This window comes from Protopterus annectens, chromosome 2.part1, assembly GCF_019279795.1.
Source record: "Protopterus annectens isolate FY-2018-M chromosome 2.part1, PAN1.0, whole genome shotgun sequence".
NCBI lineage: Eukaryota > Metazoa > Chordata > Ceratodontiformes > Protopteridae > Protopterus > Protopterus annectens.
In genome coordinates this window covers 286408663-286431367 of record NC_056729.1, presented here as the reverse complement: position 1 = coordinate 286431367, position 22705 = coordinate 286408663, and the positions used below count along the sequence as shown (strand labels likewise).

Genomic DNA, 22705 nt, shown 5'->3' with positions numbered 1-22705 from the left:
GTTATGACCATAAAGACCCAGTCATAATTCTTGGTAGTTCATGGAGCTTTATCTGCTCCGTGAAACACCAGACACAGAAAAAAGTATAGGAATGCAAATTGTTTTACAGCACTGAAAGCTGTTAAAACACGAAGTACTGCCACACAGCAATCAAAAACAGTGTCCCTCTAAGGAACTAATATCTTTAAAAACTGTTTGATACTTCAGTCTGTCACGATTTCATGTTTAAAAGTATGGTAGAGCAAAATATCTATCAGCTTTTAAAAGTATTTTAGCTTCTCCTGCTATTCTGTGGGGTCTGTCACTGGCTGTCCTCTGCCTGAGCAATTGACTTGTACATAACAGCATGTAGAAGTACTTTAACAAAAAGTTTGTTAAGCACCTTTATGACACCAGAAAGATACACAATAAGCCTGTCTTTTTTTCTGATTTCGAAGTGTGATGTCAGTGCCCCATGGACTACATTAAAATGTATGCCATTTTTAAATTACCACAACTATAATTGTATTTCTTGGCATTATTTCAATGACGTGATGCCAGCTGCAGTTACATTAGCATTTGCAAACGTAGCGACCAGGTATTGTGAGTCACAGACCTACAGACCATGAGATGTTGAAAAACTTGAGGCAGAGAACCAATACCAGTGAATCACCACAGGTCATTTGTTTAGATGAAATAGTCTTATATTTAATTAATGTTAGTGCATTCTGCAGTCCAGAACAACAGTTGACTCAAAGAATCCTGAAACCTTGTAAAATATCTGAATAGATAATTCTGTTGAATGGCTTAATTCTAAATAGGCACATTTATCAGCAATCTTAAGCCGAGAGGATCAGTTAAATTAGAACAGATTTCCCCAAACTATATAAAATCTTTTCATTCTCATCAAAATGTGGCTCTCAAATAACCAACTCCTACTCAACCCCAAAAAGACAAAACTTCTACTTTTCCTCCCCAAATCTCTGTCTCAGCACAAACCTACATTCAACATTACACCCCTTAACAACACAATTATTAATGCTGAAACCCATACAAAGGTTCTGGGTGCCATTATAGATGACCAACTAAAGTTTGATGTGCACATATTCCACTCTATCAAAGAAACCCATCAAAAATTGAGTCTAGTGTACAGAAACAAAACATTTCTAACTACACATCAGACACTTGCCTGAGCTTACCTTCTTCCTAACCTCCTCTACAGTTCTCAAATGCTAACTAACTTACAATCCAATCTCCTTACTAAACTCAAATCCACCTACAATAAGGTAGATAGAGTTGCATGTAACAACCCACCAAAGTCACATCACTGTCTTGCTCTAAAGTCCTTAAACCTTTAACTGTTACAACTTTCCATTGTGCACAAACCTTCTTCCTGCCCTAACATTTCATCCCTAGTCTCCCTTTACTCCCCATTCATACTCTTAGAAGCTCTGATCAGTATTACCTAGAAATCTACAAACCCAAAAGCTCTTTTGGCCAAAAATTGTATAGTTATTTCCCTGCCCTCTCATGGAACAAACTTCCTTTGTCACTTCATCAAATAAACCAGACACACATCTTCAAAAAAGCTCTAAAAGATTTCCTTAATACTATCTGGTCATGTCAATGCGATTATCCTCCCTAACCCCTCTTCCCTTTTCCATACTTCCTATTACCTCTCATCTCTTCATATCTGCTTCTTCTCAGCACTGCGCTCCCTATGTTCTTTCACACTATTTTCCCTCCCAAACCTCTCCACCTCTTGTTTCCTTATACTTTTTCTTCTCCCTATTACTTACACCTTACTTTCCTAATATTCTAAATCTCCCTAACCTACCTCCCTCCAAACCTTTAATCCTTGCCTTCAACCATTTCTTACAGCTCCTTCCGCCCCTTCACAACCTTCTTCTCACAGTTTCTAACTCACTATGATAGATATTGTGTAAATTAAAATGCTTTTCCCCAATATACTGTGTGTACAGTGAAAGGAAATGTGCAAGGCCAAACAGCAGTTTTCATGGCTTGCTTTGCAAGAACAGTTATGTTCAGCTTAGACATTAATAACATATAGCTGTGGGCTTTACTGTAAATGCATCCTGTTATAGAAAAAAAAGGAAGTTGACTTTCTTAGCTTTCAGATGCAGAAATAAATAAATAAAATGCAGACAGGTCAAGTAACACAAAGATTACGTGGAGAGACTTTTGTGAAGCCTTCAGATACAGTGAGGACCAAAAAAGGGCATGAAATAACCATGGACTTTTTCATGACACAGACAGAAACCAGAAGAACAAGTCACAAGGACATTAAAAATAACATTGGTTAAAAAGAGTATATAAACTTGACAGTATGTTTCATTCAGTAGTGACGTTTAGACTAAGTGTGCTTTAGTCTACTCATCTGTCTAGCTGTGTTATAATAGAATTGAAATAGCTCTGAAAGAATTAACTGTTTGGCAATAATTTGTTCTGAGGCAAATAAAGTATAACAGATACAGTAGTATGGAGTTTGTCTGGTCACTTTTGGACATTTTCTTCAGTGGTGAAATAAAGACCTCTTCTTGACATTTCTTCAGAAAAGAAAGAAATACATTTCTTCAGTGGCGAACCTTTGCCAGTGGCTGTGACCATATATCTGTTACCAGCAGTTAATATTACAGAGGGATCCCTACTACTTACTACGTTAGTTCAACAGACTGACAGTTCCAGTGCTTTAACAGAGAAACAGTTCCAGTTCCAGTACTTCACTGGTGGACACAGAGCACCACCGTGGAAGCTGTCCTCCGTCAGACCACCTACAATTCGTCTGTAGAGAAACACTGTCCTTTTCCAGATTGACTTCAGCCTGATCACCTGCTTGCCTTCTGCACAAATTACGGTACTTTCTTCATAGTTATAACATGGATGTAAGTACAGACAGTTAACTTTACAGCGCCCACATATTGTATATATAAATTTACATGGTTCAGCCTTCTGTGTCAGACATAAAATGTAAATCTGAAATGTTTGATGTTCAGACATTAAATAACAGTTGTGTTTGTAAATGTATAAATGCCTATAATCCATGCATAAAATGTACACCAATTCATAAAGACTTTTTTATGTGGAAATAACTTTCCATACTTATGTCTGTCTTGCCACAGGAGTCTAGTATGTAAGCCATACCATAAGGTATATCCTATTCTGATCAACAATCTGTTTGATTCTAGCTTTGTTAGTTCTTCACATATACAATAGTTAAATGTACCTTCTGCAGTCACCTAAATCTCATACAGTACAAGTGTATGTAATTATTGTCAGTCATGTAATAGACTACATAAAAATGTTATTTATAGTAAATATTGCAAATGCACAAACAGAAGAAAGTTCTAACATAGTACAATGTGCTATCAATAGTACCCTTTTAAAGAAAAGGTTTTCACAGCTTTTCAAAATTTCCCTAGAGACAGTAGTAAGGGACAATAATGCCATTTAGAGGAACAGACTCAGCATAGCATTCAGACTTTACATAATGACATTTCTGGTTTAACCAAAAAAACGATAGTGCCCAAAAGACCAAGCATTCGCTGTAAATGTTCACAAAAATTTAATTCACAAACGTTAAAAATTAACGCTCTTGTCACATCAGTAACATATAACGCGTTTTCGTCCTTGCACTCTGGACTTCATCAGATAAGTGTTATTACATCTCACATGACAATTATTTTATTCAATAGACAAACATTTAAAATCCAATAAAAACCTTTCAATTAATTCAAATAAGCTAATCACAAGCAACATTCTACTTAATATTAATGCCTATCTACTTCAGGAAGGGACATTACACAGTAGTAAAGTATGTTCCTTCAAAAACTCTTCATTATGTATTAAGTTACTTTTAAAGCAAAACCCATCATCACACAATTGATGTTAATAAATATTAAACACATAAATAGATAATAAATAAATATATATGTTAAAATATCAAAAACATTATAAACCAATTTTGTAATTTAATTTATTTCTTCATTAAAACTTCTATATAAAAGAATTGTGTTTGAAAAAAACACATATGTGTACAAAATTGTGTGTTGGTGCCCTCTAGTGGGTAAATAAAATAAAGTTTTTTAAGAAATACATTTTATATTTTCAGAGCTCTCAATTTTAACAATGAGGAAATTGATAATGTGTCATTTAACCCAGGTTTGTTTCCAGCCTCTAGGTTTATCTGCCACCATAACTCCTTACTCTCCAAGATCTCTTCCCAATGTCCCCCTCTAAAGTCTGGTCTAATTTGATCAAGCACAAAAAATTAATATTTATATTCTTTGCAAATTTGGGAGTGTCTAAATAATGCATTTGTAGGTTTTCCCTTTCCTATATCGTAAAAATGTTCATACATTCTCCTTTTAAGACCCCTCTCTGTTTTGCCAACGTAGAAACTCTGACATTCTTTACACGTTACAAGATATACTACACCCATGCTCTCACAATTATAGAACCCATTACTTTTTAACATTCTATTCCTACTTTGTAAGTAAATTTCACTTCTATTACTAATAAAGGGACATTGGTGGCATCTCCCATACTTGTATGTACCCATTTTATCTTTGTAAGTTCCTTTGGTCTTATTAACTCCTTTTTCCAGGATGTTCTTAATGTTCCTAGAGTTCCTAAAAACCAATTTTGGGTACAATTCCACCTATTTCCTCTATGTCTGTTATTACTGAAAATCTATTCCATTCATTTGTTAAAACTCTTTTTATATTTCTGTTGACTCCATTAAATTCCACCACAAGGCCTCTTAAAAATTGGTTCTGCCTTACCTTAGGTGTTGTTACTTGTTTATAAGTACTCTCTTGTACTCCTAACCCCAAAATGGGCTTAAACCTTTGTGGTCTACCCTTCTCCACTTCATTTCTTAAGCTTATTATAAAATCCTTAGGGTACCCACGCTCCAAAAACATAATTTCCAGTTTTTCACACTCTTTTACAAAGTCACTTTCACAACTAGTCATTTTTGACCCTCTTACAAATTGGCCTTTAACAATATTAATTTTACTGTGTAGGGGGTGGGCACTACTATAATGAAGGAAAGAATTAACATATGTGTCTTTCCTATAAATCCTACTTTCAAATCTTCCTTCTTGCCTATATATTTCAATGTCTAGGTACCTGAGGAACTCTTTATTTATCGTGTGAGTAAATTTTAGAAAAGATGTAGTTTGACCCAAGTATTCTAAAAATTCATAGAATTTGTCCAGCCCACCTGTCCAAATAAAAACCATGTCATCCAAGTACCTATAGTACATAGTCCAATTTGTGTTGAAGCTAGAACTTATGATAAATTTTTCTTCCCATTTGGCCAAAACAATGTTCGCGTATGTAGGTGCACATATTGCCCCCATAGACACCCCTGATTTTTGATGAAAATATTCACCATCAAAAGTGATGAAATTGTATCTAAGAACTGTGTCCATTAAAATTGTACAAGCAACTTTGTCTTGGTGACTCAAAATAGTATCCTCAAATACACTTTCCTCGAATAACTCCATTCCCTCGTTATGGGGTATACTACCAAATAAATCAACTATATCTACTGTAATGAACAAAGCTTCTTCGTTATATAATTCAGGTTTTAACTCTCCTAAGAAGTCCCAGGAATCTTTAATTATAGTTTTCTTGTTAACCCATATATGTTTAGTTTTAAAATCAACAAACTTGGCCAGAGGAACTGTTTTTGAACCCTGTGCCGCAACAATGGGTCTAAGTGGGGGGTTCTCAATACTTTTGTGGATTTTCGGGATGCCAAATACTGTGGCCGTTTTTGGTCTAGTCACCTCCAGAAAATTAAAAGATTTGTTATTAATAACCTCTTCATTTAATAAGTCCTGGAGAATAATATCTATCTTTTTATATGCCATATTGACCTCATTCTTAGACACCACTGAGTATTTGTTTTCTTCCCTAAGGATGGCATTCATTTTCCCTTCATATTCCATCCTTCCCATAATCACAATCCCACCTCCCTTATCTGGTTTCATCACCCTCACTGTATCATTATTTACTCAGTTCCTTAAGTGTAAAATATTCTTTTTTACTCAGGTTAAATTTAGGTTTATAATTAACCCCTTCATTTTGTTTCCTAACTTCATTTGTTAGCACATTCTCAAGGTTCCTGAGTTGAGGGATGAGTGGTGGGTTGTAAGTGGATTTTCTTTTTAGTTCGTTTTCCACTCTATTTTCTTTCGTGAACCCCATCCTAGTCCCTAAAACTTCTAAATTAATCTTTCTCATAAAGAGCTTAATGTCCATTATAGTTCGTGTTGAATCCCCTTTATACATAGGAATGTATTTGAGACCTTTACTAAGCAAGGTGAAGTGATCTATGTTCAAGACTAAATTACTAAAATTATATATAGTGAAACCTTGAAATGTGTTTTTGGTTTGTTCAACTATAATATTGTCCTGCGTGGTATCCTGCCTAACTAATTGAGGACCGGGGGTATTATTCAAAAAAATCTCCCCTCCCCCTTCTCCCCCCCCATTTGAAAATTTCCCCTTCTGTTATTTTGACCTTTAAACTCCTGGGGTTTATATTCACCTAAAGGGGGGAATTCCTCATCATATGTGTTGTAATACCACTCCTCTTTGTTATTTTCCTGAAATTTCCTGGTATTAATATCATAATCACTTCTTTTATCCTGGTGTGGTGTTTCGTTATAGTATTGGGGTGGTTTAGGGTAGCTGACATTTTTTTCATATTCATTAATGTCCCTTCTAAGTTTACCCATTTTCCGTTGTATAATTCCTTCACTTTTATCATTTATATCTTTCCTTAATTCGTAACATTTGTCCCTTTCTTCCCTTATCCCAAACAATAAATCCGCCTTAATTTGTGTGTCTAATTCCTCAATTTCTTTACTTAAAGTGGTCTGCTTGTTTGTATTATCCTGTATAATCAGCTTAATAATTTCTAAGCCACAATTATTAAACACTTTAATTAGGCTGTCATGAAACTGTGTTCCCATCTGCACATTATTTGGGTATTTAAAAACCCTTAATCCTTTTGGGACTATCTCCCTTCTTAAACACTCGTTGAGACAGGCATTCTCTATGCTCAAAGTCCTGTGTTTTTGCAACAACTTACTTAGTTTCACAATTTTAACAGAATAGTTGTCGCTATTACGTGAATCAAAGTTCTGTTGCTTGTCAGTTTTAAATTTTGTAAAAAAATCCTTATTAAGCCACTCTTCTGTGGTTAAGGAGTTTAAGTAAACAGTACCTTTGAGTGCTGACGTATTGGCCCGTGTCTTGGGTCTAGTTCCCATGTCCAAAAAATTACCATTGTCCACCTCTTCTCTGTCTACTTCCAACAATTTTGGTGTATCCATGGGGTTGAAAGTACTTTCTTCCAATTCACGCAGGTCGCCGGCAGTATCTGTGTCGCCAATAAGCTCCCTCTTACGTTTTGTTTGCTTGCCAACAAACCCTTCGGTTCCATTTCCCTTGGATTCCACCTGACATCTGTTCACAACCAAACTTTGGCAAAGCGGTGTAAGCAGGTCGATTTCTGGTTTAACGTAACAATCAGATAGAGCCCAACAACATTTACTAAGGGCACAAACTACAGAGGTTAATCTGACAAGACAGTTAGAGGAAGCCCAGCAAGGTTTACATTGGGCAGGGTTCAGCAGAAATGACAGTTATTTATCCTGCTGATATATCTCAATAGTCTTGTTTATTACAGACTGCCTCAGTGGCAAGACAAAAAAAAAAAAAAACTGTTTCAATATGTTGGCATTTAAACAATGGTTGACATACACCGTGTGGTCTATTTCAAATAATGCTTTATTTAAATGTTTTTTTGTATTTACACATGCCAGTTTGGGTCAGAAAGGGGAATCATCAACAGTGTTGGCAACCCCCTAAAACATGCTCCAGTACAAGAGTTATGGGCATTAATTCCCAAAATGATTTACAGGGAAAGTTTAGTATTGTCAAAATCAAAGCACATAAAAAAATATACAAAAAAGGCTACAGTAAATGCTTTGGCAAATGGCAAAGCAAAGCAAGCAGTTAAAACAGGCAAGTGTCTAGACTCACATAACTGTTTTACAGTCTAAATAGCATGACAGAAAAAACAAAATAATGTTTTAGTCAGGCAAGATGTTATGTTAAAGCAATTCCGTCAGACAGTTAATGGCATTCTGCAAAATGCAGATGCAGCTTTAAAATCAGTTTCTGTCTGACAGACAGATACACACTCGGAGATTAAGCCAGAGTGCTAGACAGTTTGAAAAAGTATGCAGTATTGTAGATGCACATAGAAAATGTACAAAAACAGCTTGTAGACTACGTGGTGAAAGGAAGGGGATGTAATACATGGTCTGATGAAAAAGTACGCAGTATTGCAGATACACATAGAAAATGTACAAAAACAGCTTGTAGACTACGTGGTGAAAGGAAGGGGATGTAATACATGGTCTGATGAAAAAGTACGCAGTATTGCAGATATACATAGAAAATGTACAAAAACAGCTTGTAGACTACGTGGTGAAAGGAAGGGGATGTAAATGGTGTGATATAAAACAAACACGGGGGAACACGAACAGCTTCTGCTCCACCAGAGTTACAGACAGATATACAACAAAGTTCAGAAAAACAGGTAATATGTTTTACTTGTAACAAAATAGGCCACATTAAACAGAGTTGTCCATGTTACAAATGATGCTTCTTCAAAACCCAAAAACAGGGAAAGAAATCAAGATAAATAAAATACATTAAGGGACAATCAGTCACAGGAACAAACACAGAGGGATACATAAAAAATAAAGTATACCCTATGAAATATCAGATCATGGCAGGCAATAGGCATTAAAGCAATGCATTAACAAAATACAGGTTATCAGCTGGCAGCAAAGTACAGGGATACAATAGCAATCTATAAACAGAACAAGGCAATCTATGCAAATAAAATAGTTGCAAAGAAAAACATGGGGAGAGATACTCAGATATAATAGATCATGACAACAGGGACATAATCAAAAATATATTTTTGGGGTTCCACTTGAAACCATTGAATGTTCAGAACATCGAAGTTCTGATCATCGAGACCAGAACATCGATGTTCAGAACATCGAAGGTTCAAAGTGGAAGTGCTAGGTAAGTAAAAATGTTAACTTTTGGGTGTATATGCAGGGCAGCAAGGTGCCCTGCATGTTGTGTGTGTGTGTGTGTGTGTGTGCGCGTTTCATCTGAGTGTTGGCATTGCAGGTAGGGTACGGGAAATCTCCCATTTAGCGCTACTGCATATAGCGGTAAATGGGAGATTTCCCTTACCCCACTGCAGTACAATCTTGGAGTTGGAATATTAAATTAGGGGGGTGTGGGGGCACAGCCCCCCACATGGGGGGTGCAGAAGGGCGATGCCCCCCTGCATAAAATAGTTTTTGAATGTTTATTTCTTTTTCTGTGGTTCACTTTTAACCTTTGATGTTCGGAAAATCAATGTTCTGGTCTCGATGATCAGAACTTCGATGTTCTGAACATTCGATGATTTCAAGTGGAACCATTTTTGGACATGCAAAATTTGTTTGCAAAGGCACGTGATAAGTCAAATTGTTGGGTTTTTAGCCACATTCCTTACAGAGGGAAAAATGACATTACATGCAGTCCCTGTAGAGGTTACACATACAGGTTTTATGTTTAAAAAAATCTTATAAAAGTAGAGTTGTAAAACAATCAGCCAAGATCACTTCTGTGTCTCTGCTCAACAGTGGCACAGGAAAATAACTTTCTTGGGTGGCGTAAGCCAGGGAACCTTGTTGGCTAGGCTTATGTAGGCCCTTGGGCTGATAGCATAGTACCTACCTGTGAACCTATGAACCTATTTACAGTTGATAAAAATAGGAAAAGGGATACTGTTTTCAAAAGAACTATGGTCATGTAAAAAAGCTTGAATATAAGATAAAAACAGCATGGGAGTTAACACATAATACTTCTTTTAAGGAAGAAATGAAAGAGAAGAAATTCTGTTACATAGAGTATGCAGTTCCAATGATGAAAATTGCTCACACATTAAAAATCACCGGAAAAAGAGGGAGGTTCATGATAAACAAATTAGGGAAAATTAAAACAGCTGGACATAGGAAATGGTGTTATTTCAGGAGCTGAATTTTTTCACTGGTATGGTGCCACTAAGGCAATATAGAAAGCTACAAAGTTAATCGCAAATGCAACTTATGGAGCTATCTCAGATATAACAGAGCAGATGTATTATAAAACTATCAAACAAGTAACTGTTGTTAACAATGAAGAAAGACTATTAAGTACAGAGGATCACATTTTCCTGTAAATTGCTTTTTTTTAAATATTCTTTTCCCAAAGCAATAATGAAATTATGCAATACAAAAGAAATATGCTTGTTTCTAATACAAGGTTTTGCCTTGTAAAGCAAGGGTTAACTTGACAAGATTTTGAAATGCTTGTGTGTAACTGCAAGACTGACAACTTGCTTAAGGAAGCATAAATGCAGTTAAAAATAGAGAAGTAATAATGGCTATGTGTCTATGGTGGGGTACTATAATTTCCGCATTAATTGCTCTTATCGTCATTATAAGATTTGTGTTAATAAAAGTACTAATCAAGCAACAGCTGTTGGTAATGTAACACTGTATAAAGAAATAGCAGTGAATGCAAGGGATTCGTATGTTGCAACAAACCAAGGGATTCAAAATACTGAAGATCATATTCTGTTGTAAATTGTCTTACAATTTTCATGTGCCTTAAATAAAAAAAGTGGGACTTGATAGATATTGTGTAAATAAAAATGCTTTTCCCCAATATACTGTGTGTACAGTGAAAGGAAATGTGCAAAGCCAAACAGCAGTTTTCATGGATTGCTTTGCAAGAACAGTTATGTTCAGCTTAGACATTAATAACATATAGCTGTGGGCTTTACTGTAAATGCATCCTGTTACAGAAAAAAGGGAAGTTGACTTTCTTGGCTTTCAGATGCAGAAATAAATAAATAAAATGCAGAAAGGTCAAGTAACGCAAAGATGACGTGGAGAGACTTTTGTGAAGTCTTCAGATACAGAGAGGACCAAAAAAGGGCATGAAATAACCATGGACCTTTTCATGACACAGATAGAAACCAGAAGAACAAGTCACAATGACATTAAAAATAACATTGGTTAAAAAGAGTATATAAACTGGACAGTATGTTTCATTCAGTAGTGACGTCTTATACTGAGAGTGCATCAGTATCTTCATCTGTCTAGCTGTGTTATAACAGAATTGAAATAGCTCTGAAAGAATTAACTGTTTGGCAAGAATTTGTTCAGAGATAAATAAAGAATAACAGATACAGTAGTATGGAGTTTGTCTGGTCACTTTTAGACATTTTCTTCAGTGGTGACATTTCTTCACACTACACTTACAAATACTACTTATACCTCTTCTTCAACTTCTTGTTAACCCTAAATCACTGTAAGATGATGAGTGTAACTCCTAGTTATTTCTGACAGATTACATTTAGTTATATGCATTCTACTCAAGTATCCTAATAGCCAATGTGATCTATATCCTCTTTTGATTTTTTTTCTTCTTTTGTATGTTAAATATGAATAATCTTTATATATATTTTTTGTATCCTTGTATTGTGCCTTCTGATGTAATTAATTGTTTTACTGTGGAGTTTTTCTCCCCGAGCCTCTGCTGAAAAAGGGCTTCTGCTCAGTCAGACTATCCCAGTTAATAAATGTGAAATAAAGAAAGAAAAATCAATTAATTGAGTATTTTATTTTGATCCTCCCTCTCCACAACTGACCATCAGCTGCCACAAGCTCCTCTCCTCATTCACTGGGTCTACCTGACCCACCTTAATCTCTCCTGGGGCCCAACTGACCACAACTAGAGCCAGGGATATTCTTGAGGATGCTAGTGCAGCATATTGCTACCAGGGAGGAGTCCTCTAAACTTCTCCCACCCTATGGCAGCTTGCAATCGCCTCAGCTGCAGCCTATTGTCGGTATGTCCCAACCAGTTGGAATACTGCTTGCTGCATGGGGCTCCCCAGCTCTTAATGCTGATTCTGCTGTTGAAGTCAGCCCAAGCAGCTTCCCTCACTTCAGGATGGATGAGCTAGCATTAGTTGTTCCCTCCCATCTCCACCATCTAGACAATCCACTGTCCATGCTGCAAGTTGAACCTGGGTCATCTGGGGTTCAGTAAGGGCTTTATCCCACTGTGCCATATAGCTACACTATACACTTTGTAAATTTTAATTCATTTTTGGAAAATCTATACTGACATGAGTCAGATAATTCTAAACTAGTACCTGTCAAAAGTGTAAGGATGACCCATTCAAAACGTGCCTGTGATATAAGGCGGGTCTATAGTTAGTTGCCCAGGTTTTGTCATGACCACTGCTAACTGGAATTGCAAGGATGTTTTTCCAACATGGATGCATAGTGTTCATGGCCGAGAATAATTGAAGAGAGTGTTGTAAAATGGGAGCCAGATAGTCTACAGCGTTTAAAGAAAAAAAAATGGAATACAGCAAATACTTCTGTCTAAACTAATAACTGAGTGTTGTTCCAATGTGATTAAATTATTATCTAAATGAAAAGGTAATAGAGATGATTTCACTGGGTATTTCAGCAGCCATATTCTCATCATCGGTTAGATAAGCAGTACTATTTTTAATCCAGTCTTATTGCTAGCTTCTTTGTTTGCCTTTGAGCATATGAATAAAGGTCTTATGGCTGCTAGATATATTCTGTCCCAGTGCCCTTTCATGTCAAGCTGTCATATGTTTGAAGTGGGATAAATCTAGGTAGGTTTGAGGTGTTTAGATATAGATTATACACATTATACAAATCTAGACGTTCCAGTGATTTTTTTCTTTTTACATAGCACTTCTGGTGTATCTTTTTCCACTAGCAAGGTTTGTTAGCTGTTTCCTGTGTTTTTTTTTTTACTTCACAGATGACAAATAATTTGCAATTTGTTGATACAGTTTTAAAAAAAAGATATTCTAATAACTTCATATGTCCTAGTCAGCCATTTTCTATGCTCACACTTATTCTTTTTACTCTGTTGTTAATTATTCCAAAATTAAATTTATGATAGCTACTATGAATATTTCCACTTTATTTTACAATCTGGTTCAAGTTTCATCTGGATTAAAATAAATACATAAATCAATAAAACTAAAGCATTTCCCCCACTACTCTTATAAGTAGCATGGGGTATATCAACTTCAAGACTGCAGAATCACAGCAGAAAAGAGAAATCTCAAAGAATACAAACCAACATGAAATAGCCATACACTTAAAATAATACTAATAACCAAAAACATGGAGTGTCACACTCTGTTCATTGTTTATTATTTAGCACTTTCATCCCTTTTATCTCAGGACACTATCAGAATAAATCACATAAACTGTTAACAATATAAGCAAAAATGAGTCTGTTCACACTAACTCTGCCCCAGCTTTAACCCTACGCCTTACTTTAGAAAACCCTCTTTTCATAATGTAACCATTATTCAGACAAATTAGGATTAAGTGTTACCAAAGTGCTTTAGTGTAAAGATCACAAAAGGAGATTATTTTCTTTTTGTGATCTTTTACACTTTTAGTGGTAGGGGTTTCAGTTACTATTAATGTGTAAATGTTTTTGCTGACATTTTTGTATTCAGTATTTGGACATTATATTATATGACTGAACTAAAATAACTTTTACATGAGCAAAATGTAACTCAAATCTTCTTAGTTCTCATGTCATTTTTACCAATATTCCTTGCTACCTATAATTTCAGTTTCTGCCACCTATTTCCACTTACTGACAGTGGAAACTCCTGTTATCATAACAACTTGCTTTGCTGTCTGGGATGTCCCTAAGGCTACAATTGAGAAGTAGAAAGCTATCAGCTTCAGTTGTTATACACCTCATACCACAGCACCTGGGCTCATTCAGTCCTCAGTTCACCTGTGCAGCTCAAGTCACAGGCTCACAGTTATGGGTCCATCCCTTAGTGCCAGAGGGATTATTTCATTTTTTTTTTTGCTCTTTTTCTTGGTGTTTTTGTAATTGACACTTTAAAGATTAGGTTTATTACATACAAATAATCAAATCATACCTGACATTCCCTTCTTTACTCTCAAAATTCAGAATTTAGTGTCTATAACAGTCGTTTAACCTCTCTATCACTCATCTCAAACTTAAACCTGATTTTGACTTGTCCAAATGTCACATCATTTTACTCATAATTTAAAGTGCTGTCTAAGATTACAATACAAACATTGAAGCTGCCTGGAATGAATAGAATCCATCATCCCCACACAAATATTATCATTTAATGTTACTGATGCATCAAGGTATTGGTGGTTTCTGAGGCCATATCCATAATACAGACCTAAGAAATCAGCTCATTTGATAACACACACACTGCAAGGTGATGTAAACAGTGAAAGGTTTTACGCAGAATAGCTGAAAACCCACAGGCATGATGGGAAGGATTGGTACTCAGATAAACTAGTGTACATTCTGTGTAATGTCTCAGCAAAACGGAACAAAATAAATCAGAATGTAAGACAACTTGTTATCCAAGCATGCACAATTCTTGTCATTTGTCATATAAATTGACAAATTACTATTTAATTATTTATCCTTTCTAATGCCAGATATACACTTCAGAACTACAACCAGTACTCTGCATCGGATTTAGACATAGTGATGTGTACATTGATTCCCATCCATAAGAAAAGTGAAATCTTGCCAAGCTGCATCCCAGCATACCATTCGCGGTTATTAACTGTGCTCCACACTGTGACAAGGACTTTGTTTTCTATGCAACAGATCACTGATATTCTACGGTGTTTCAATATTTATTTCTTGCCATACTGCCATTATGTATAAGGACTTTTAGTCAGCATACTTCACTTTATGACAGATATAATACATATGTAATTTAATTGCATGAACAACATATGATGTTATTTGGCGATGAGTTTTGGTAGATGCAGTGTGTGTACTAACACACATTCTGCTTGCATATTTTTACTTTTCTACTGAAGGTTTTCAGGACAATCTCTGGTACTGCGACTGCAGGATATCAAAGCTGATTGAACTCTCCAAACTTACAGACATCTCGTTTGTGCTGCTGGATCCTTTTGTTGTCTGCAATGGACCTGAAAATCTGGCAGGAGTTCCTTTCCAGAAAGCTGAGCTGGAACAGTGTCTGAAGCCATCTGTGATGACATCAGCAACTAAAATCACCTCATCTCTGGGCAGTAATGTGTTGCTGCGTTGTGATGCTACTGGATATCCGACTCCCTACCTTATGTGGACCCGCTCTGACAGTTCAGTTGTTAATCATACAGGTACTGCAGGTTTCATTTTATTATTATTTTTGTGTATCAGGCAATGAGTTACAAACAAGTCGCAGTCAGTTGATTGGAGTAAGATTCGTACAATTTCCTCATATTTTGCATAATTCAATGGCCTGGAGAAAATAGGTGCTCCCAAATTGCCTCCTGTGATAGATGTTTGTTACTGCTGCTCTTTTATAGTTAAAAAAGCTGCCCGCTAAAACCATTATAAAAGAAATGGTAGTGCTGCATCATTAGCCTTAAAATCATAAAAGCTTGCATTCTTACTCCAAAACAACATAAACCAGCCCTGCAATTTATAATACTATCAGTTCCCTTCATTACTCATTTTCAGATTATCTGATATCTAAGACAGCAGAGTAAAGTTGAAATATTTAGTAAATTACAATTGTTCGAAACACACACTGTCATCAGAGGAAGTTACAGAGGCTGGGGTTTACCCTTGCTCCAAAGTGCAGAAAACTCAAAACTTCAGAGCTGATTATATTAAGTTTGGTGTACATGGAAAAGTCGCAAAACACACTAAAAAATGTTCAGTGCAAAGAAAGAGAAGCTGCAACAATGAAACGTAAAGCTGCTTGTTTTAATATCACTCGCTTTTCATCCAGACCCAGTCCGGACTTTCTCAGACAAATGAATAAAACTGTAAAACTGTTTTTAAAAACAATTATTCAAATACTGATATAATGCATCACACGACATAATTTACCCTATCATAAAACATCAATATAATATTAATTAATTGAATAACTGCATCAAATAACCCCACCCTCCAACTACGTCACAAACATAAAGAGATATTTTAGATCTCCTTGCTAAACACAACCGTGTGTTAGTGAACTAATTTCCAAAAGTTAAAAACACTTCCTCAAACCGAAGATCAGTTCACATTTAAGATAGCACAGTCCATGGTTTAGTTAACTATTTGATGAAAGCAAACTCTCCATAACATTGCTAGAAAGTGACATATTACATTACTAAATATATATACCAAAAAAAAACTTTTCAGTCACTTAGCTAACTCATCACATAACAATAAGACTCACTGGTCTACAAAAAAACTAAAAATAACTTACATTTATCAAAGATGTCATTCTTATGGAAAATGTTCTTAAACATCTTAAAGCATTTCCAAGCCTGGGATGGGTCCAACCATAATCAACCGTAACCTAACATGCATCAAAATTGACATTAAAGCATAGAAACACCCTTAACATCCCAAAAGATTTTAACCCTAAAAGTAAGTATAGCTGTGAATGGCAGGCAACTATCACATTGTTTCTCAAAGGTAGGTTCACCATAGCATTACTAAGAAATGCTAGAAATCTTTTCCGCCCACTCGCTCAACTAGCCCTACACAACCCAACAGAGCTCACTAGTCTGCGAGTAAACAATAAGTCCCTTACATTCATTAAAGGTGACATTCTATAAAAAGGCAAACCCAACCATCTTAAACCCTTTTGAAGTCTGGGATAGATGCGGCCATAATCAAAGGATACATAACATGCAACAGGATTAACATTACTGCATGAAAACACCTATGTCGTCCAAATAGATTTTAACCCATAAAGATGAATGCAACCATAAATGGCAAGTGCCTTACCCATTGCTGCATTCCCTTCAATCATGGGGGCATCCTAAAGATCCCAAAAGGTGTAAACCCTAAAAAATACCTGCAGCCATAAACCATGAGTATCCGACCTAGTGCTGCATTCTTTTACTACACATCAAGTTCACCCGGAAATTCATCATTCCCTGTGTATTCAAAGAAACATGATGGTAAATGTGAACACACACTCTCTCTGAAGTTAACCACGGTGGAAGTGATGGTCCCACATCCCTTTCTATCCATGCAGAGGCTTCCTCACTAGGCGATAATCACACGCTGGAGTTAAACCAAAAAGCGGTCCCCAAACAGCAAGTTCATCCAGACGGCTCCAGAAGAAACAAAGGCCAACATGTACAATCTAATCCTCCCCTATCCACTCACAAGACTCCCACATGCAAAAAATGAGGGGGCAAGTAAAAACCACCATCTCCCAATAATAAACAGAGAGACCATGGGATCCACCACCTACCAAGGGTTCAGGGTATAATAATTCTATATTATCTACCCAAACTTTTTAGCTTTAAAATACACTTAATGGAACATAAATCATTCAGGCCGGGAAGCTTAAAGGCATTTAACTTAAGTTACCAGAGTAGTTCAAGTTCCTCTAATTTCAACCCTTCAGGGCCCCCTCTAATATCATGTGTGATTTGATCAATCACAAAGTATTTAAATGTGTGGTTATTCTCAATTGTTATATGTTTTGCTAAAGCATTATCTATTTTGCCCTTACTTATCGCATATTGATGCTCATATATACGCTCATGGAACTTTCGTTCCGGCTTACCAGTATAGTAAGCTGGGCATTGCTGGCACTTAGCTAAATAAACCACACATTTAGAATTACAATTAAATTTGTTTCAAATTCTGAATACCACCTAATTTAAAGAACCTTTTAGAGTCCAAATTACTTAGGAGGACCAAACAACAGGGCATATTTAAATGTGAATCCTGTAAATATTGTAAGTATGTGGAAGTAACAAATTCATTTACCATTGAAAATGTGGCAAAATAGATAATGCTTTTGCAAAACATATAACAATTGAGAATAATTCTGGTAGAATTGTGGGATACCAATCCACTGCAAATGCTCAGCACAAGGGCCTCCCTATCAAGGTAAGGTTTCATCATGTTAACATGGTACACTTTGTGCCCCTGCCATCTGCCTTGCAGTTCCACTATGTAGTTAACATCACTTACCTTTCTTACCACTTTGTAGGGTCCCTCCCAAGCTGCTTGCAGCTTGTTGTATCTGACAGGAATGAGAACCATTACCTGCTGCCCCACAGCATACTCTCTAGCTCGAGCATTCCTTTCATACCACACATTTTTCTGTTGTTGGGCTTCTGCCAGGTTCTCCTGAGCCAAGCCCATGTGTTCCCTGAGCCTTGTCCTGAGGTTTAGGACGTATGCCACAACAGACTCCTTGTGAGACTCACACTCACCTTCCCACTCATCTCAAATTAAATCTAGAGGTCCCCTCACCCTATGCTCATACAGCAACTCAAAGGGTGAAAAACCTGTAGATTCCTGGGGAACCTCTCTGTAAGCAAACAATAGATGGGGCAAATATTTGTCCCACTCCCTCTTAAACTGATCTGAAAATGCCCGTAGTATGGACCTGATTGTAGAGTTTAACCTCTCAACAAGACCATTAGTCTGCGGATGGTAGGGGGTGGTCTTCATGTGCTTCACCCCACAGGACTTTTTATACACAATCCTGTAACCCCACCCACTCTGGTAGAATTGTGGGATACCAACATGAAGACTGAAGTCACTAAATAATAATAAATAATAACAGACATTTTAATTTCAGACTTCATATCCCTCAGAAAATACATAATAATGCAAAACCTGTTATTCTTGCAACTATCTTAGCTTACAGGAACAATATTTAAAATCTGTCCCTATTTTTTAGGTCTTTGTCCCACCATTATTTTTGGCTTTGTACAGATTTCTTACTCTGAGAGATTGAGAGGTATGGATAAACTTAACTACATCTATCACATTTTATCCTTTAAATCTTTTAAATTGTTTTGTCATCCCTTAAAAGGGAGATCTGAAGTGAAAATGCAGCATTCAGGAAGTAAAAATGAGACCACTGATGTTTACATACTGTAAGCATATTGGCAGAGTTAAATCCAAGTGCCCTACTTGATTCTTATGATATCCAGTCACTCCCCTATCAAACAGCTAAGAGTCACTCCTGAATGAGTCACTCACAAGGAAATGCAAGAAGAGATTCACAGCAATAACAGTCTACCTCCAGATGTTGTCTGTCAGAAATCTTGTACTCCACATGGAGATAAGACGAAAAGTTTGCTTTGCACTCTCCAGTGTTATCTCTATTTTAAACTGTCAGTAACCAGCAAGCTTTAGAAATAGCTTTATTGCCCTTTCATATTACTCCTGTTAATCATACTAATGTGTACTGATAACCCACCAAATCCAATTAGTTTATTTGCATCCTGAAGATGGAGAGAAGGCAGGCAGCTCTAATATGTGGATTTGTCACTCGTACAACTTTCTTATGCACCCAATTGATTAAAAAAGTACCCTGATGCTGAGATATACATACTGTTAGCTTTGCTAGTAAGGACTACTTACCTCTTTCATCGTGATATATTTTGGTAAGGAAGGCTTAGAAAAAGCAACGTACATGTAGTTACAGCAAGTTGTCACATGCAGACAGCAACCAGACACTGACATTAAAAGCATCACCTTAAAAGACTTAGCACTACAGCTTCTCCAACTATGCAGAAATTTCCCTGTTTAGAATAAATAAATGAATAAAATGCCCATGACTACTGTTTTGTATTGGCAGTGCTATTCCATCATTTATAGCCTCCAGGTACACATTCCAAGTGCTGTTACCTCATATGTATGCCCACACCCAGCACAGTATACCCCACCCTTACCTCCAAAATCGGTGTGACAGGGGTCTTCTGTTCTGTTCCATGGAATGGGTTTTTATCTCCAGCACTGCTGAATAGTCCAGGCTGCTAAACACAGTGCTCCTGTTATTACTACTGCCTGAAGGAGAGGAAGCCATTCCTGCCATTGGACTGCTCTGAAGTCATTTTTTTCTGCACCCCACTACTGCCTTGTGATACGGTCGGCGCCATGCTTCACCCAGGAGAATGAGAAAGAAAAAGTCACCTCATAACAGCATGTCATAAACACAAATATACCCCCAGTGTTTTTCCTCTGCAAGGAATAAAATGGCGAGAATGTACTGCAGTCTGCAGGCTGTAGTTCCGGACTTCCCGGTGCAACTTGTATCTAAAGTAGTGTTTAACGCAGACTCGCACAGCCATGAAACGGTTACAGTGGGGAGGTGCAGCACTGCCTTATAAACACTGAAGTGAGTGGAGTTACGTACTGACTGACACAGCAAGAGAAGCAAGCAAATAGGCTATTAGGATGCTGCTGTGACTGATCCATGGATGACAGCAGCCAGATATAGACAACATCATCCATGGTTTGAAACTCCCACCCAACCCAATCAGTGAGTCTGACAGGCAGGCACTGCCTCATGATCTGATGGTGTTGTGGGATACGCGATGCGTGATGATATCAATCATCACTTCAAATGTGTAAATAAAAAGAAAAAAATCGGGAAATGAAACAGCCACACGGAATCTCATAGCACCTCACCATTTTGCCCTCAAAACCAGTAAAAACCGAAAACTTTGGCATGGTTGAGAGGTATCCTTGCAAATATATTTCCCTAACAGTCTTATTCTATGGGAATACATTGCATTCCTAACCCCACAGACACCAAGGTGTGCGCAGCCTTATTACTATAATTACTGGGACCTTTAGGTGATCAGCTGGGGACACATTGGGCATTTCAGAGGCATTTGCTTCAAAGATACATAACAAATACCTTGATATTATTCTTGGCATGTGAAAGAGCACATACAGTTCCACAGGAATTCAGAGGAAACAGCAAGCATTATACATGACTTTTATGACTTGTTGCACAAGTTAAAGGTACTAAGTGCAAGAGACTGCACACAGATTGAAATAAAGGCTCTACCTGTCTCACATTGACACAGGTATATGAATAGGAAAGGGCTACCATTCCATGATGTGAACAATAATCTTAAACACACAAGGGATTACATCCAATGTGTAAATGAGGCACCCTGGTAGTACATGCGATTCCCATATATGGCATACGTCTTACCTGTCTGTCCACTTTGAGTAAGGTGCTTTCCCACATACACACACACACACACACACACACACACATATATATATATATATGTGTGTGTATATATATATATATATATATATATATATATATATATATATATATATATATATATATATATATATATATATATATATATATATATATATATATATATATATATATATATATATATATAGGGAATTCCAATCCTCAAAAAAATGTGATGTGGTGTGCTTTGCAGGAGATGCTGGCTGCCTCCTTAAGCCTTGGCTCATCATCCAGTCCATAACCCAGAAACCGTTTGCAGAAATGTTTGCAAAAATGCAGTACAGTATTGCACATGTCTAGAAATGTAACATAACTGAATGTGTCTTTGGCCAGTTGAAGGAATGATTCCAGTGTCTTGTTACATCTTATAAGTTTCTACAGTACTCCACTGAGTCAACCAGCAAGACATTTTCAGTATCAACAATGTTGCATAGTATGATTTTGTGTAAGCAAGAATGGTATCCTACATATATGACAACATTACAATAGGTACCAAAGAACCCATCAGCAAAAGCTTAAGGTGTTACCATCAACCAAGAGTAGGGCAAACATGATAAGAGACCCCCCCCCACCCAGGCACTGATAGGTGCAATACACTGCAATGCTGGAAAAGCAGTAATATCTAGTCAACAATTACAGGCTATGATGATCATAAAGCAATAGTGTCATATAGACTAAACATGAAGCATTCCGTGTTCCTGTCATGCTATGTTGGTCATTGAATAGTCTGATTGCACTGTGAATCAGACATGACCTCAGTGAAACACATATTGGAGGGTGTCGTGGGTCACAGTTATCTTCATTTGTACAGACACAGGAGACACAATAACATGTGACATGACCACCAAGATGAACGTGACAGGGAAAATGTGTCACAGCAGCTGCATGTGTGGTGCAAATCATGTTGACGTATCTGGGCTTTCATGGATCAGTTCCTACTTTAGCAAAAATGGGGTGCCAGTGTTTGACTTGCTCCTGGTGTCACTGCATTGGAGTGAGGTGGCAGGGCTTCACACTTCACATATCAGGGATAGCATGCACTTCATAACTAGCACCTGGAGTGAACATACCAATGAGGGTGGCATGGCTGGAGGAAAATAACTGTTGTCACCCATTATGGGGGATGAAAGCATTTTGACAGCTCCTGACAAACCTGTTGAATATGTCTCCAACAAAGGCTAATGTACACGTCCATCTTGAGTATGTACCCTACCCCACTATGAACAGCACTGCCACTGTGTGTGGAAATGATGTTACTAACAGTCCTAGAAATGGAAGCACCTATAGAGATGATGTGAATCACCATGATCATCATCATACTCAACATTTCATGTTGCCTGTCCTCTGTATCCCCACAGTGCTGTCAGTGTCTGAGCTTTATGTCTGGTACTCTGGTACGGACCTCATCGGGGTGCCATGCAACATACTTGCCAGGTCCATTATGGGCTATGTGTCAGCAGACTATGTCTGGATGACACTCCTGAACATCTG

At 37.0% G+C, this 22705-nt stretch overlaps 1 protein-coding gene across 1 annotated transcript in view; it reads left to right on the top strand.

The window, feature by feature from the left end:
• Positions 1-22705, top strand: part of LRIT3 (leucine rich repeat, Ig-like and transmembrane domains 3) — a 244853-nt gene that overhangs the window by 169500 nt on the left and 52648 nt on the right. The window contains exon 7 of the mRNA XM_044062131.1: positions 15042-15347. Within this exon, the coding sequence (XP_043918066.1) occupies positions 15042-15347 (306 nt within the window). The remainder of the gene's footprint in view (positions 1-15041; positions 15348-22705) is intronic.